The 19006-nt window shown below is 36.3% G+C and overlaps 1 protein-coding gene across 1 annotated transcript; it reads right to left on the minus strand.

The window, feature by feature from the left end:
* Positions 1 to 321: 321 nt before the first annotated feature.
* LOC127986441 (dual specificity testis-specific protein kinase 2) lies at positions 322 to 18855 on the minus strand. Its single transcript, XM_052588704.1, has 10 exons — positions 18645 to 18855; positions 17949 to 18015; positions 11015 to 11208; positions 9744 to 9865; positions 8456 to 8504; positions 8042 to 8191; positions 3844 to 4017; positions 3424 to 3507; positions 1837 to 1923; positions 322 to 1637 (listed from the first exon to the last, which is right to left on the minus strand). Exons 2-10 carry the CDS (start codon positions 17980 to 17982, stop codon positions 1536 to 1538), a joined length of 996 nt encoding a protein of 331 aa, XP_052444664.1. The 5' UTR covers positions 17983 to 18015; positions 18645 to 18855; the 3' UTR covers positions 322 to 1535.
* Positions 18856 to 19006: the final 151 nt, after the last annotated feature.

Raw genomic sequence — 19006 nt, forward strand, 5'->3', positions numbered from 1 at the left:
TTGGAAATGCCAAAAAACCTGAAAGCTAATCAATATACCGTTTTATGGATATTGTATGTAATAAATAAAATAAATATAAAAATAAATGTAAAAAATAAAGAAAATAATACAAGAATGGGGTAATAAAAATAAAGGAAAATGATAAAAATAAAACTATCAATTCAATTTTAGTAAAAATGAACTATATTTGTTTTTTAACCAGCCTTTTATTTCTTTATTTATTTTCCTTATGACATTCATTTATTCAGTCAGTCAGTCACTTATTCATGCTTTCTTTCTGCAGGTTTGGACCTCAACTGTTTCAATAAATGTCAAAAAATGTCAAACTAACCAGTATGCTTTTATTGGTGTAACTAATAAACTAGCTATATACATATTTGAAAGAACCATATACACAAATAGAGTCAGAAATAATACAAACAGTTCAGTTAAACTCCGTAAACAAAATAGATTCTGGTTTAGAAAGACTATTTGCGGACATCTGTGAAAGGACTATATAAACATATGTACAAGGACAAAGCACAAGACCCAACCAATATGAGAATATTCACATATTTAAAACCCCTTTATGACCTGAGAAAACACTGATTCCACAGCCCTTACTGTAATACAATAACAAACGGCTCTGTTCTGTTTTTACTGTTTTGTGATTGTTCAGCTTTTATGACTAAATTAGTATTCAGTAATACATTATGTAATTGTGACCCTGGAGCACAAAACCAGTCTTAAGTAGCATGGGTATATTTGTAGCAAAAGCCAAAAATACATTGTATGGGTCAAATTAAATGTAAAGATCATGCTCCATTAAGATATTTTGTAAATTTCCTACTGTAAATCTATTAAAACACTGTTTTAAAAGTTGAGCTCTATGCATATTCTATGACCATGTTTTTGAGATATTTAACTGGATAATTTTAGAGCTCTATCAATCAGACATGGATGTTAACAGTGGGAATAATGGGTGACATGGCAAGTACAACAAGGCATAAATAGGTTAAATTAGCAGTGTGTGTCAAATAAGCAAAGTGTGCAATTATTTTGACAGAATATGCTAGTTTTAAGAGGTGAAATCAAATACAGGACAAATAAGTTTTTCTGGTCTGGTTTGTTCCTCTGCTGTATTTAAAATTTCCTAAAAAAAGAAAAGAAAAAGGGGAACTTAATTTTCTGTAACCCATATAAAACAGGAATGGTCTGTACAGAATCTGGTCTTTTAAAAAAAATAATCTGACAACTTGGTCCCTAAACAATCATATTACTTTCATCTATATAAAATAAAAATGAGAAAAGGTCAAATTCAGCCTCTCAAATGGACTCTCGCAATCATTCAGGGTCACACGCTGCATGGAGGGCGTCCAGAACTGGTTATCGAGCGAACCTTCAGTTGAGTGGTTTTGTCCTCAATTACCAGACATTCCCCTGTATATTCTACTCTTGGGAGAACAGAGTGCGTTCACGGTCCACTGCTGCACTCTTATGTAGCACTGTCCCTTAAATCCTCCAGTCCAGGGGTTTGTTAGGATGGATTTGTGAGATCAACCAGTGGTTAGGATGTTGTCTGGTGGCTCTAGGGTCTCGGCGATGTCCTCCAGCTCATCCAGGAGCTCAGAGAAGGAAGGTCTTCGGAATGCATCCATCTGAGAGAAAGACAGAAACAGGATAAGCTTTGGTGTTTCACTGAATCTGTTACATATACAGTACATCTTCAGAACAGTTAACCAGGTGATTGAGGAGCCACATTATGAATGCTGAAGGTGAAATCTCTCTCTTGACAGGTGTTAGTTCTATTCACAGTCACGCCAAATTAAACACGACCCTCCAGCAGCTACTTCATACCTGACAACAGCTGGCAGAGAGTTCCAGAACCCGCTCTGGGCAGCCCTGCACCAGCTCTCTGAACGATTCCACATCCAGCCCATAGTCCTGACAACAGATCACACACAGATGTCAACTTTCAACTGAAAGAATACTGCATACTGAAAGATGTGGCATTGTCAGTATTAAGTATTTATCTCATAAAAAAAATAGTTGACGGCAATTTGAAAACACACTGCATTTCTTTAGGGTCGTCAAAGACAAACAACTGTATTTTACTAGGAAAGTGTAGGACAAACGTAAACAATAAAATGCAAAAGTATAATAGCGTCTATGATAAACTGCAAAAAAAAAAAAGCAATGCAATGCAAATTTTACAAACTATATTTCACAACAACACTGCAAAAAATACTTTACAAACTATATCTCACGAGAAATTTGCAAAACAAACTTAAAAAAAAACAAAACAAAAAAAAACCTGTGTATCGCCAGAAAACTGTAAGTCAAACTTTACAATTCTCCAAAAAAGCATACTATACAAAACAAACTATCTCACCAGAAAATTACAACACAAACTATACTTCATCAGGAAAGACAAAATTTACGATTTAAAAAAACATAATAAAAAACACTTTAAAACAACACTTTATGAAATATATTTCACCATAAAATTGCTACTTAAAATTTTGTGAAAAATCTATATTTCACTGTAAAAATTTAAGACAAACTTTACGATTTCACCAGAAAATCATACAAAACACTCACACACACACACACTTTATTTCACCAGAAAATTGCAACACAAACTTAATAAACTATACTTTATTAAAAAAAACACAAACCTTACAAATAAATTAAATCTCACCAGAAGAAGATAATTATAAACAAACGATATTTCACCTGGAAATTAAAAGTTGCATATACTTTGCAAATAACTTTAAACATAACTATATATCACTAAAAAAGTACAGACAAACCTTACAAACTAACTATATGGCAGTTATGAGGGTCAAAGCAAACTTTACTTTCTTTAATCAAATAAATGCAACATTGATAAGCATAAGACACTTCTTTCCAAAACGTTTAATCTTTTGACTGGTAGCGTATACAAGACAACCACATGTCTTTAGTTTAATACATATATTAACAACTATAGTGAAAATGTATATGGACCAGAAAATCCTTATCCTTGATGTGACAGAAGAGCACGCTGAATAAAAGCATACTAAAGAATCGAAATGTCCCCTGTGCGATGGTCCCCTTGAACTGGATCAGATCTATCTGTTCTCTCCCCCCCAGACATCATCGGCTGTCCATCAGCATTAATGAAGCGTAAATGACCACACTGATGTACACCAGAGAGCAATCACTCTGTCTGACCTTACTTTCATCCCCAATGCAGGAAAGAGAACCATATTAATTCACGCATAACATAACAAGCCTCTCTTAAGGGTTGTATGGAACCATCCCAGAGCTCGTGCAAGTGCTAAATGATGCATTCTGTGTAACGTTATACTGAACATGAAGAAGTAGTATGCATTTGCACATGCTGAAAAAAAAGAAAAAAAAAATGTAGAAATGGTTTTCTGTGTGTTTTTGTGTTTTTACCTTTGTCCTGGGCAGCACTTCTGGGTCGGCAGGGATTCTTGCTAAGATCTCACACAACATGATCCCAAAAGAGAAGACATCCACCTGAGATTAAAAAGAGAAAAACAGTTTCAGTTCAAACTCTAATAACATCAGGCCCTGCACTGGCTCTCTCTCTCAATGAAGTAAAAACAGCTCACAGTTTATTATATCTGCTACTCATTATAAATGACTTTCCAAATCTGTACCTCAGCCCTGACCTATTAAAGGTTGGCATCAAATCAGAAGGTTAATTTTTAATTAAGACTCAACTGCACAATGTTATGTGGATTATTGTGAATCTGTCAGTAAATCAATAGTAATTTAATTTCCATGGAAAAGACTATCCAACCATAAAGTCGTTCCTCTTATTTTATTGGTACAGCATTCTGTTCTCAGTACCTTGCGGTCGTACGGCTCTCCTCTAAGCATTTCAGGCGCCATCCAGAAGGCCGACCCCACCAGAGACAACTTCCTGTCAGGGTCATTTGCAGGCAGATCCCCCACTTCTCTAGCCAGGCCGAAGTCTGTGACCACAGCCTCCCTGCCGCGCGAGGTCACGCGGATCAGGCAGTTCTGGATTGACAAAAACAAGATTCCACATGAAAGATAGAAGATTTTATCTCACATCTTTTAATGTGGTATGAGGAAAGAAAGCAAGTGAAAATAAGGAAATGAAAAAGTATAAGATTTCACTCCATCTCAGATTACCAAAATGACAGAGTCATCCTATGACCCACAACACAACTTCAAAGCAGGACAATTACAGTAATGTGCCACAGGATGGCAGTATTACTCCACAGGAAGATTGAGCAGCACTAACGAATTGTCCATTATAAAATCCCCTAGAGCCTAAAGAAGAACCCAGACACTACCTGATCATTTAATTATTCAGCTCTGGGGAGTCATGGACAGTTTTTCATCAGCACATGACTCCAAAGCTGTGTGGAGTTTAAGTTCTTAAACTTTAAAGTTCCTGTTTTCCTCTATTATAAACAGAAAGTCAAGGCTCTAACATATGATTGGACTAAAAATATATATTATATGATAAAATATTTCTATAGTTATATTTATTGCATATATATTATAATGATAATAATAATAATAATAATAAATCATTATTTCGCATATTTTTTTTACACAATGTAACATTATTTCATTCGAATTTTTATGGTTCTTCTGTATTGGTGTTCGTTATTATTGCAGTTTATTTTCACACATTAGCATTTTGTTCAGGTCAATTATGGAACTTCTATCAATAATTATGAAACACTGGCTTAGTACAGATAAGTTTTTATACTAATTTAGCATGTTATTTGTTTTTGAGGATGAAGACATTTTAGGCATTTCTGTAACATTCTGGAATATTCTAATCCTTTCTGGAACATAAAAGACAAAACTCACACATACACACAACTCACTTTTGGTAAGTGTTTATGTAATTTTTATGCATGAGTAACAACAAATTAGTTTGTATAAGTGGACGGCATCTACTTTTTTTTTTAGTTTGATACAAAAAGTAATGAGATTTTCGCATTCAGCATGAACAACTTCATAAATAAACATTATACATAAAAGCAAAACAAAATTTGTATAAACATTTTTTTTTACAGTGCTATAGATATATTAATGCATTTGATTTAATTTACATCTTAGCTAATAATAATAATAATAATACTATTTAAATATTATAAAAAATGTATAATAACAATAATAATAATACATATACAATTCAATAATCTGGTTTAATAGTTAAATACTTTTTTCTTATAGATGCATTAATTCATTATACTATATAATAACAATAGTGATTTAATTATTAAACCATATTTAATAATAATGTTAATTGTTAATAAACCTATTTATATTCTATATCGTTAACAACAAAAACAACAACTATAAAATGTAATTAATTAACAAAAACTTTATTTCGTACACTTAAGTTAACTTTTACTTGAGTTCTACTAAATCTTCTCCTGTGCATGTTCCTCAGTGAATGTGTGTAACCAAGTGAACTTAATTTAGTGTAATTCACCCGAGTTGTTTTAATGAAACAAAGTGTCAAATCAGCTTTACTTGACAAGCATTTCGTTCAAAGTAAAATGCTCAAATTGATATGTGGAAAGGTGAGAGCAAACTCTCTGACTTCAGCTCAACTTAAAGCACACACAGTAGACACTCACCGGAGCATCAGGTAGAGATATACATCAATGTGCAATGAGTGTGGTATCATGCTCTGAGGTTTCATGTGTGGCAGTAACAGTACCCATGTATTTTAAGTAAACCCATTGACACAAGGCAGCTATACAATCACACGTGACCTCTGGCGTGGAAATTGACCCTGCTGTGTTATGCAAGCAGAACGAGTAATGTTTTACCTCCACTATGTGTAATGGCTTGTCAACTATAGTAGCAATATTTGTGCTATGGACTTCATGTGGCTTATTCACTGAGAGTACGTTTTTTTTTTTCCTGATGAATGAAAAAACAAAAAAAACAATCCCTCAGATTTACATTGGGTAAGTAAACAAGCTCCAGCTAGCAACACATTAGCAACGACACAGCATTGTGGCAATGAGTTTACTTTAGCATGGACAAACACAGCTTCAGAAAATGTCCAAATCTAGTTATAAAACGTGTTTTAAAATGGCATGACTAGGTCATGTCTGTGCTTTAGAGGAGGGTGAGTGGATAAAAGCTTGACAGTTGACTGGAGTCAGCGGGTCATTTCTTATGAGAGCGAGAAGAAAGGAAAGCAGAAAAAAGGTTAGCGAGTGAAAGCAGCCGGAGTCTGGAGTTTATGGAATGGTGAATGCTGGCTTCAGCATTAGCATAATAAAGGTCTGACCTCCCCATCTGTGTTCAAAGCAAACACACAGGCCTGTGCTCACTGCAGCCTGCAGCCTGGCAACTGCCACAGTTAAACCTGTCAGGACATCACTGTTTTTCACCATGACAGCTTTATAGGGCTACAGGTTCCTTTCCCAAAATGCAATAAAAAAAAGTATTTTACTCATTTCAGCAATATGAGTGAGGGTGACTCATTCTTTTAATACTTTATTTACCATGGATGCACTAAACTGACAGTAATAGTGTTGCCAAAGATTTATGCTTTAAACAAATCTGCTTTTTTAAAACTTTTTATTCATCAACCTGAAAAAATATATCACAATAACAGTAATACTTGAGCTCACATCCCTGTTAAAGTCAGCGCAAAATCTCAAATAGACGTTATCTTTATTAACAAACCACATATTTGAAGTCTAAACAAGTACATTCTCGACTAAAAACTACGGACATTTTGTGACACAAATAAGTATTATTTATAAAATCACAATGGATTTGAGCATCTGCCATGAAGCTCTCTTTGAGAAATATTGTGTGCAGAGTGATACAAACAGTGAGAAAGAGTTCTGTTATAAGTAGAATATTGCACCGCTGGAAAACGCTCTCAGCCAATTAGAATCGAGGAGCAGAAAGAACTGTTATATAAACTTTAAAACGCCAGTGTATTTACAGTGGGAATCTCAATAGGAAGGATTTCCTGATATGTTTTTTCCTTCACTGGATTTCTATAAACACATTCTGAAGAAATACATGAAGCGTCATTCTAATTTTCCTGGGCAGATCCTGACCCTTTACAAAACACGTTTCCTTCAGGACACAATGTTCTTTACCCAAAAATGTTGAAAAAACTTGGCCCGCGGTGTGAGAACAGTCACAGTGGAGGCATGTGGCACAGTTTTTCATGTTCTGTGTGTTTCGGTAGTTATCTACGTTCCATCACTCTGCTACTGTGTTCATAAGCAACGAATGGAAACCATAACGGAAATCAATCTTCAGGAACCAAAGCCTTTCACTCAAGATTATATCAAACTCTCTGTTTCACACATTTAAAGAGTCAAACTGAGTGCAACTTGTCACAAAATGCCGTAAATTTAAATTCATTGCAGAATTTACATAAGCAAATAACCTTTTCCAGAACTAACTTCACTTCAGTTGGTTAAAAGGTAATGGCTAAAATGAGTTAAGTTAGAAAATGTATTGCAATAGTTTGCGGATATCACTTTTATATTTCTCTAATGCAATGAAAGTTTTTTTTATTGATTTTAAGTATGACTTAAGCATAAAGTTAAGCAACTTTTGCAAGTATTCCAATCTTTACTTTGTAAGATTATGGGAGATAATCGCAACTAATATCAGAAACTAAACTGTAAGCAATAAAAAAATGAGATTATATGAGAAAGGAGGAAATGGACAAGCGAAGTGTGCTAACTACCAGTTAAACACTAAAATCTGTGCTATTATCTGCATACATGGTACTCGCTGAATCATGTATTGAACCAATTTTGCTCAAAACATGACTCAAGTCAGTCAAGTCAGACAAGCTTATAGAACATTAGACGTAAAAAAAAAACATTAGCCGAAATTTCAATGGAGTGACATTACAAATGTCTGTGATTAGCTCTAAATGCAAGGCGTGTTCTTGGCACACACTTTCAAATCTAGGTTGAACACTGAAAGGTGATATTTCATAATATATCTCTGCCATAATTGCTCAACTTTGATCCCTTAAGTCTGCCAACTCACTGGTCCTCACCTTAGAGTTGAGATCTCTGTGGTAGATGTTCTTGTAGTGGAGATAAGTCATTCCTCGGCTGATATCACAACCCAGTTCGATCTTCTCTCTCCAGCAGAGGTTGACGTCATGCCTGGCCAGCAGCTCCTCCAGACAGCCTCCGCTCACATACTAGGTGGAGGAGGAGGAGGGGACGACATGAGATTATAAAACACTTCCAATTGTGATTTATACAGTGAACATGCAGCTCACTTTTACAGCATGTTAAAACAGGGAAACTTTTTCTTTGTGGAAAATTATATACTCTTGACACATTAGAAAAACATAATGGTGAGTCACTGCTTGTGTCATGAGACTTTCTGGGCAGCACATCGATTAGGCAAAAACCTGGATATGCTGAACTGTGAATACTAAATCCTAAAAGTTGCCACCCACCTCAAGAATTGGGTACAGCTTATTCTCCTTGACACAGATCCCCAGGTACCTACAGAATGAAAATCACAGTAATTCACTTCATCCATCTGAGAACTGACTCATAAATGAAACAAATTAATAGTGCAAATGCATTTTCAACCAAATGTAAGTAATGCCTAAAACTCGCTGCTATATCATGATAGGGCAGTTAAAAGGGTGTTGCTATGCAGTGACATACTCAAACTCAAAGCTCTGTTATGGGTAGCCAAAGGAAGCCACATTTTATGATATTATGGTCTCTAGATATGTCCAGAATACAAAGGGTTAAATGTTAGTTCTTACCCTAAATATGATCAAACAGGGATATTCAAAATCTGGCTGATCCCTAAACATTATTTTCAAGTAATTAATTATAATATATATATATAATACACTATTTTTAAATGCTACAGGAGTGTAGTATGAAAATGGATATTCATATGAATTTTTTTTAAAGACTTTAATGGTGTAATTACATTATTAATGTTCTTATAGATTAACTTTTGTCAGTGTTATTTGACAGGAAAGGTCATTTGACAATAAAAATATTAGAAATTAAGATGCACACAGAACCTGATTTTAACAAGTGAGACATGTTCCTGGGACAACATCTTTGTTGTCCCTGCAACAACATTGTGATTAACCAATCAGATTTGAAGAAGCAGTTTATAGATTTTGTGAAGTGTATGCTTAAAATCAGTGTTTGGTGCTTGTACATCAGTGTCATTCATCTATCATTTCCTCTGATTTTAGGGATTACTCATGGTTAAGGTTAGGTTTAGGTGTAGGGATATGTTCAAAAATACATTTTTGGAGTAAAATGTTGTTCCAGGGTCAACTAAATATGTTGACCCTGGAACACATCTAACTCTGTAATATCAGAACGTGCTAAGATGCACAATTAAATTATAAAAATCCTCTAAATAAAAAAAATCTAATATCTATCTGCAAACTAACCTGGTAAAGATATTAAAGCTATACTAATAATGATAGACAAACATTACTAAGTATACTAAGTATCTAAAACAACGGCTGTTGTAGGTAATACAGTCTCACAGTCTGATGCTTTTGATATAAAAACAACATCTAAATTGTCACCATTTCCCGTTGTTCAAGGTCAGGAAATCTTAGCCCAGTCGGGTATTATTACTCAGTATTAGGCCGACAGAGTCAGAGTTGTTTTCTTCCCATGTTCTGAGTGGGCACTATGAGCATCGGGCCGGCGTGGGATTGATGGAAGTGAATAATCGCGTGCGCAGAGGCGGCTCACCTCACTATGTTGGGGTGGGAGAGTTTCTGAAGTAGACTGATCTCCCTCACGATGCTGTTCTGATCCACGTCGTTCTTATAGATCTTCACCACCATCACCTTCTTGGTGGTGCCGTGCATCACCTGAGCGAGGGAGAATGACATCATTATTGACTCATACTGTGCATACAGTGGAAGTTTCAATACGAGGGATTTCCTGAAACGTCTTTCCTTCACTGACATCCTGTAAACACATTAACAACAAAAAGAAGCATCACTCTTATTTCCCCCTGGGCTAATTCTGTGCAGTACATGTCTCCTTTAGGACACAATGTTCTTTACAAATGGTGTCATTACTCGGCCTGTGGTGTGAGAATGGTCACAGTGGAGGCATGTGGCACAGTTTTTCACGTTCTGTGTATTGATATTAAACACGTTATCTAGGTCCCATCGCTTTGCTATTGTAAAGCTCTCCTGTGATCTTAGCCCTCCCTAAAGTCTTTCCTTTAAGATAGTATCAAGCGTTTCACACTATAATAATGCCATTTTTGTGAGTGTTGGCAGTACTTGTAACAAAATGCCGTTGTGGTTTCTTAGTGTTCCTAAGAAACTATGAGGTTAAAGGAACGCTGAAGAGATTTTGCAAAACAAGAAAAGTTAGCATAAAAATACTGTGGTTACTTTAGCTTCCTCAGGCATTTTTGTTTTTAAACCATCGAGTTATTTTCTTGTTTGTGAAGGTTTTCAAGATCACCTAAGCTTGACAGGGTGGTGACGGTACGTGACGTTAAACATGTATTTCTTAGTTGGGTTAAAAACTGTCTGCAGGACGTAGCTTGTTTTTAGGAGACGACAGACGAGTTATGTCTGTAAGGTTCTGTTGTAAGGATTAACAGCTTGTGACTTCCAGAAAAATGTTTAGAAGATTATTAGACAATTTGGCATCGGAATTCGGGTGGGTGCAACATCCCTAACAATTATTAATAATGGAGATACGGAACAAAAGTTTGCTCTTGAAAGGCAGCAGGTGGTGGAACGAAAACATTTATCCTGATGGCCTCAATGCATTAGATCTCAGTGTGCCTCATTGGCACAGCTTTCTTTAAATCAGTGCACCTTTGCTACAGGGCAGATTATTCAATCAGATGCTTTAATAACATCTTATTTTAATAACAGCCGCGTCCATTATTACATGCCGCTTTAAGGACATCCTAGCAATTTTAGCACATTTATGCAAACTTTTAATCTCTAAACATTTGTTTCACTCCTCCATTACTGCCGGGAAACCCTTACCTTGTAGACCTTGGAGAAGAAGCCGGTTCCGATAAGCTCTGCACTGAAGTCTTCCCAGAACTCTAGCTTCCGGACCGTGGTGCGGAGTCGGTGCCAGCAGTCGGTCTGGCAGTAGGTGTCTGTGGACTCATTGAGCAGCGTGGGACTGACTGGTTCTGGAGTGTCTTCCACCTCACACATCTTGGAGATCTCATCTACAAAAGAAAGAGCAGCTTCGTTTTACACAGCAGTAATCAAAGCAACCGAGACTTATTTGTTGGAGATGAAAACAAAAGAGACAATAATTCATCATATTATTAACAGCCTTAATCATCTGACATAAGACCAGTTTAGCAGAAAAGCCTGCATTAAGATTAATCATATGTCCAGGATTACATCTATACGGAGGATAATCCAAAGCTAAATAAAAAATGCATGCGTTTTGATGAAAACTAAAATGTCAGAACACACAATAGCTCAAATAACAATATGCTTTTATATAAAATACTTACGTCTGGATTAAACATACATTTGCATCGAGTTATTTATTTATTTAGCCATTTCATTGCTGTGCTTACGATTATATAAATTAAAAATCTAAATACAATAAAAAAAGATCATTTGATCATTACTTTATCATAAAAACTATTATCTTGTTCAGCATATATGAAAAAAAACATGCTATTACCTATATATAATCATAATTATCATGATTCTTGCTTTTTATCTTGCTTCTATCATCCACCCCTGCTGCAGCATCAAGGTACCAGGCCGATAGAGTTCAATGAGTTTGGGATGACATCAGATCTTTGAAACAAGTCAACGAGACACCCTTGAGCACACCTGCTCCTTTGTTGACAGTTATATCCGGTTTCAGATTTACCCTCCTTGAAAAGCAACCTGTGGTACAGTAGGTCACTCTGGATTTTGGCCAGATGTTTTCCTATCTACATTAGCAGTTTTTGGACTAAATAAACGGCAAATTGACCACAGTGAGTTTGTTTTCATATTTAAAGGTCTAGCTACACAAGCTATCCTGTAAGCATGCCTTTAAGGATGGCTTGTCTTTATTTAGGCCAAGCAGACATGACATAACCATAACCTAAGAACTTGCAAATGTCCTCACAGGATGATCTCATAACATGAGGCAACATGAGCTTCATATTTAGACCATGGATGCCAAACACAGATAATGCTGTGTACTGCACAAGCTTTTATGCACTACAATAGCAGAAACTTCCAGCTCTATAAAGAACACAGTTTGCAAAAAGCCTACTGTATGTGTAGTTGTGTGTCTAAAGCTGGACATTTCATTGAATTGTGTATTAGTGTGTCAGCTGCAGATTACATCACTGCGGGTCATGTTTGGTGCCCAGAGCACTGGGTGTCCTCACTGCCCATGAATGTGTTTATAGCTTTGGCACGCAACGCCCTACAGGGTTTCTCAGTGATGGCCCTGCCACAACCTTCATCCAACGTCTGACCCCAGGCTACTGACACACACTCACTCCTCCACTCTTTATTAGATGCTGTATGTGTTGACATCACCCTCAGATATTCAAAGCTCTGTATTAGTTGCAATAATCCCGAAGGTGATGGTGCATTCCTGCTGTATTGGAAAGCTCTGGAAAGCAGAGTCCATAATATCAGTGTTTGCTCAGCATAAACTCTGGTTAGATAACTAGCTGGCCACACACACACGGAGAAAAGGCTGTAATCATTATAGAGTCTAAGAGATTTGCTGTGTGAGGGATAAAATAACTGGGTTAGATCACCGCTCAGATGTTTGTCTGCATAATTCAGTCCTTTAAAATGTTTAAGTCAATTTATTTTTAACTGTAGCTACCTATTAAAATGTTTTGACATTGTTTTGGTTCTTTTAATTGTCTACTGATGTAATGTTTACCATGATAATGCACTAACTGCAAAGTATTACCATGTTTTTCAGACATATACCATCATGGAAATGCAGCGTCTAGAGGCCTTACCAGGTCAAGAAAATATGATCATATTACCACAATATTACAGTCTCTGCACTGGATACCTATTAAGTTCCGTATCAGTTACAAAATAATATTACTTACCTATAAGGCCCTAAATGGTTTAGCTCCTGCGTACCTAACTAGTATTCTACCACGCTACAATCCATCATGCTCCCTAAGGTCTCAAAACACTGGAGTTTTGGTAGTTCCTAGGATAAGCAAAGTCCACTAAAGGAGTTAGAGCTTTTTTCTCATTTGGCTCCCAAACTCTGGAATAGCCTTCCTGATAAAGTTTGGGGTCCAGACACACTCTTTCTGTTTAAATCTAGATTGAAAACACATCTCTTTGGCCAAGCATTCAAACGATGCATCTCATAATCTTGTACTGCAGTTTTATCTGATCAAATGCACATCATTATTTCTTAGCTTGGGTTGAACAAATCATGTTTGCTTGGATGGAACAGCAGCTATATGCTAATTATGCCTCTATTTGTTTCTCTGTTTCTGCCACAGGACTGACATTGTACAGAGATGCTTTCTATAAAAAAATTATAAAATCATGTATTATTTAATAGATTTGATGACATTTATTAAAAAATGTGCAGAATAGTAGAAATAAAAATTTGACAAAACGTGTATTAACATACCGTGGTATTTCCATCTGATACACTGCTATACCACACACAGCACCACAACAGTACTTTTTGTAAAGATCATTTGTGGGAAAACTATGGCATATGTGCAGTGCACCTATGCGAACAAAAAGTGTTGATTGACAAATTTTCTTTGTCACGCTTGGATGATATTAAATGCTGGCACTGCACGTGGCATGCATGTGTGGTTGCATGTGTGAACAAACCAAAAAAAAAAAAAAAATCCCGAAAACTTCCTTGAATGCATTATGGTGGAACATGTACGTAAGATGTAATAATATCCATCATGGCCTTAATCTTGTTATTTCTGTTACCATCTAAAGGGAGCATTAGCACAATTGCCTAAAGTAAACAGCACGCAAAGATAGACAGCTCATCCAACCATCAAAGTTCATACAACACCAGATAAGATAAGATACTCACTAATCCTGTACGATAAGAGAGAGAACGAGATAGAGAGAGAGAGAGTGATTACTGCCAATGCATATCTGGCTGATATAAGATATCATGTACAATCACACAAAAACGCATGCACACGCACGCACCGAGTCTTAACGCCATCCTCAGATGTCATTGTCGTTATGCGTGACACCTGAAACCTGCTTCACCAGATGATGTACCTTCTCTCTCACATGCAAACGAGAATGGTGAACGTAGGATCGACTAACGTGGGCTTTGAGAGGGAGGGTGTCTCTTTCTGTGTCTCCGGGTATGTTAATGTAAATGAGACATGGAAAGAGAACAAAGACGGTTTGGGGAGCCAGTGTAGAATGGATGCAGATGTAGTGTGACGCAAAGCATTTGTTTGATCTACCTTGGGGTGAAGGATAGAAAGAAATTAGTCTTCAGCTACACAGCGCTCCTACTGAAATGGTGAATTTCCCCTCTTGATTCAATAGGAAAATGTAAGAAGAGAGTCAGAAACAAAGTTTGTTTGGAATGAAAAAGAGTTTTAGACTGATTTATTCTACCTTGAAATGAACTTGATTCTATTTGTGTAGCTTTTTTTCATATAAAATCCCCTTTCAAGTTCACACAGGAAAAAATGGGCACAGCTGAAGGGTTAAAACAGTTAATAATTTAGTGTAAGACGAGAACTCTCATGTGTGTCTCTTTGAATGCTCTCCTTTAGATATCTATTGAGTTTCCTTCTGTCTGTGTTGCAACCGAAGCTCCCCGGGTCACATCTCTCCTTTCTATGACGTGAGATCTGAAGCGTGTGAATGGAGAGAAAGAGTGAATAAAAAAACTAAAAGAGGAAGAGAGCGGATTACAGTTTGGCTACATTCGTCCCAAAGCTTTATATTATAGTAGAAAATACAGTGCAATTTCATCTCACAGATGGTTACTGAAACCCCAAGCTGTGAAAATCTGTCATTTCAGATCGGTAACCATCTCTAGTGCTTTGATTTGGCCGATAATAACCCTGAAGTCATGCGTGGGTTAAGCAGGTCTCAGTCAACATAGGCAATGCAGACGGCACATGAATATTTTAGATATTAAGGACGGGTGTGATGAGTATTTAAATGCATTCAGGACCGAGATGAAACTTATTGTATAAATGCAGGTCAAATATCAGCACAAATAGACATGGGTTTCTGCATCAGAACAGATTTGGTGCAATTTAGCATTACATCACTTGCTCACCAATGGATGACGGCACCCACATTCACTGCAGAGGATTCACTGGTGGGCAAGTGAATCCTAAATTTCTCCAAATCTGTTCTCATTAAACTAATCTGCATCTTGGATGGCCTAAAGATGGGTATATTTCCAACAAATGTTCATATTTAGGTGAACCGTTCCCTTAAAAAAAGGTTTTTAGTTTTTTCCATTTTCTAGCCTCTCCATTTTTATCACGTTTCCAATGATACAAATAAAAACATGCTATCTTTTCGCTACTGTGCTTTTGTGGATGTCTATATGAAAGCGAGCACTTTGCATGTGGAATGTTTATTTATAATGAGTTAATAGTTAGCACTGCCTCATGCAAGTCCCTGCATTACATTCTGACAGGTTCACACAACAACCTGCTCTGAAATGTGACGCACAAACTGTTAAGGTTGGACATGATCAGAAACATTGTTGAAAATAAACCTTCTTTCGTAACATCATCCAGAGCTGCATGTGCAGTCTCACAGCTAGGAAGAGCAAAAGATCTGGCAGACTATCTTATTAATGTTAGTTTATATACAAACTGTATTCATAGTTTCTTTGCCGTTCATGATTAATAGTCCATGTACACTACCACAGGGATTAGTTACATTTTAAAATACATAAACATTTATTTATTTGGAAATAATATTTCACATATTGCTGTTTTTACTATATTTTGGGTCAAATAAATGTAACCTTGTTGAGCAAAAAACACTTCTTTCAAAAATATGAAACAATATTACACCAAACTTTGAACGACAGTGTAAACACACACACACACACACACACACACACACACACACACACACATACAGATAGGGTGCGGTTCATACCGAGACACCATTCTGTGAAATTTCACACTTTGTGAAGATTTTGAAGCATCTATCTGCTGTTCTTACCAGAACAGAAATCAACATCACGATGAAAAAAAAAACTAAATAACACTTTGAAAAGAGACTATGGATAAAAACTAGAGTACATGAAACAAATTCAGAATGGTCAAGAAATCCCAGAAATGCAATTTCGACAACCGTGGCCTGAAGAACTGATACGATTGGAAACTCTTAGGCTAACTGTGAAAACGAGACTCTTTTCCGTTATTCAAGGGTTTTAAGACACTTGATCTCCATTTGCACGTGTATAGACGGATCTACCAAGTTAACACATGCATCTTAAGCCAAATCTTTAAAGCCTTACCAGCCGGTAATATGTAAAACATAAGGAAAAAGTCCAAAGGAAATGTATCCTGATTACATCAAGAAAACGAGAGATTAGCTACAGCCTGAGTTCATTAGCGGGTTGCATGCCACTGATTTGCCAGAATACAGCTGGCTAACTGAATCAAAGCCCTTGTTCTCTTTGTTTAGCCTGCATAGATGACCTTTAACCGTCTATTGAGACCTTCCACTGCAAACTGGATGGTCAACAGTGATTCCAACAACTTTCTTTTTCAACTAACTGACGGACATGGAGCAATAAAAAGGGCCTGTTGCCAAGTTAGAGGTCCTGGACATTGTGTCCAAATCATTTATGACTATGAGATTCTGCAGTTGAGGTAACAAACATTCCCCTCACAGAACTGTCAGAAAGGTCATTGACCTCAGGTCTGAGATGTAGCAAGTTTGGCCCAACCCATTAGCGACAATATGAGATTTAAACAAACTGACTGTCTGTTTAAACAGACATCTTGTGACCCTCAAGCCTGCAGTAATGGTCACAGAAAATTCAGCTTTGCAATCACAAGAATAAATTACATTTTGAAATTGTATTAAAACAGAAAACGATTATTTTAAATTTGAATAATATTTCAAAATATTACAATTTTGTACTCTAATTTTATCATATAAATACAGCCTTGGTGATCATAAAAGACCTTTGACTCAGCTTGTAAAAATAAAGAATGCACTGACATGAGGAAATGATTCCGTGTTTTTTCCCTGTACACTAACTGACAGCAAAGCAAATCAAATCCAAACATTTTCTTACAGATCTTTGCTGTAACCCTCATAAAAGTTGATTTTCTACATCCTGTGTATGATGCTTACACAAGAAATGACAAGTTTCTTGATTTTTTTGTTTCCACCTGGCCTCATCCATCTGCAATGTTTCTGTTTGTGCTAAACTGACAGTACTGGTAGACACTCTGAGGTCTATTACCTCAGTAGATATAAGTATCTGATTTATCGCCTCCCTTTCCATTCAAACCTTCTAACCTCTCAACAGTTCTTCACACCTACATAATTTGCTAAACAAAGTGTCAAATCGCAACAAAACATACTATAAATCCTCTTAAAAGACACAAGCAATAAATTGGAGTCAACCAAACATGATTTTAACAACCAGTGACACGCTCAACAATATCCTTGTAAGCATTAGCATTTGTCATGTATTTAATTAAATATATATGCCAACCGCAATAAATTTCCAACATATTCCATTCAGTAACAGCTGAGCAGTCGGGCAGTACAAGCCACACTTCTGACCTAACTCCCAACTAATTTTAACCCTGGCTATTAGAGGGTTCATATCCCTCTCAGACCAAACAAAATACACAATGACATAGCTACATATACATAAAGGCAGCCAAAATATGTTTGGTGTTGCCATGTTCATCAAAAAAGCTGATAAGGAATGTATTTTACAAGTGAAATGATAAATACTTACTCCATCGGTTCAACAAGCTGTTCATGTGCATCATGAGGAGGTGATGGGCAGCTTCCTCTGAATGCCTCTAGAAGAGACCACACAAGGGTACCATGAAATACTGGAAATATGTACTACAATATATCACAACATACTAAGCAAAATGAAGTGTTGACTGACTGGGCAGCATTTTCTTTCTTATCGCCACCATTTTTTTTTTTTTTTTTTTTTTGGTAAAGCTAGATCTCATCTGTAAATCTAAAGATAAAGCAACAGTGTTAGATACTGCTTCTAACTAAAATTACTAGAAAACAGATTATTTGCTCGTAAATTCCTTGTTTATAACATATATGACATGATTTATTCCCGACCATCTTTCGAGAGCTTTACACCGAAATAAAAGTGAAAATCCTGAAATTAAAATAAATAAATATTTTTTTCTCGGGTTTACTATATTATATTTATTTATATTAGTAACTGTCTGCAAACGAACGAACAGTGCAGTCTAATATTTTTTTAAAAATATAAATATTATAAATATTCTAATTAAATCTATGTATAAATCATGAATACAACCATCTAAATAATAATTATATTATAATAAATAATTACTATTGTTCAGTAAACATCGTCAGATAGTTAAACATGATCCAACACTGTACAGATTCCACAATGGAATATCTAATTTAAATAAAATAAAATAAAATATGTACTTACAAATCCACTTGCTTGCCTCAAAATAATTTCTGGCAGCTCTCTTCGAAAGTGTGCCGATGTTGCAAGTGTATCAAAGTATGAATCCAGTGCTGTGAAGGCTTCCGTCGCAGACAGACTCCGCGCGCAACTGCGTTCTGCCGTACACGAGCACAGAACGCGCGCAGAGGCTTTGACCAGTTACCATAGGAACCTGCGAGCTGAAGCCTTCATGCTGATCACATGCTCCAGATATCTGCGCAGACACAGCAAACTTGTGGTGCCTCCCAAATGCTACAGATTTTCTTAATTTCCAGGAAAAAATATCACGCAGAATGTTCTACATATTTTAATGTTGACTGTGTGAAAAGGGCAGGTCTCGTATA

Source organism: Carassius gibelio, chromosome B21 (assembly GCF_023724105.1).
Source record: "Carassius gibelio isolate Cgi1373 ecotype wild population from Czech Republic chromosome B21, carGib1.2-hapl.c, whole genome shotgun sequence".
NCBI lineage: Eukaryota > Metazoa > Chordata > Actinopteri > Cypriniformes > Cyprinidae > Carassius > Carassius gibelio.

Excerpts from the sequence above, each read along its gene's own strand:
- LOC127986441 (XM_052588704.1), bottom strand. The coding sequence starts at position 17,982 with ATGATGCACATGAACAGCTTGTTGAACCGATGGA. Across the intron at positions 8,192-8,455 it reads AGCTGTACCCAATTCTTGAG|TATGTGAGCGGAGGCTGTCT; the intron begins GTGGGTGGCAAC and ends TCCTCCACCTAG. Across the intron at positions 1,638-1,836 it reads TCTCTGCCAGCTGTTGTCAG|ATGGATGCATTCCGAAGACC; the intron begins GTATGAAGTAGC and ends TCTTTCTCTCAG.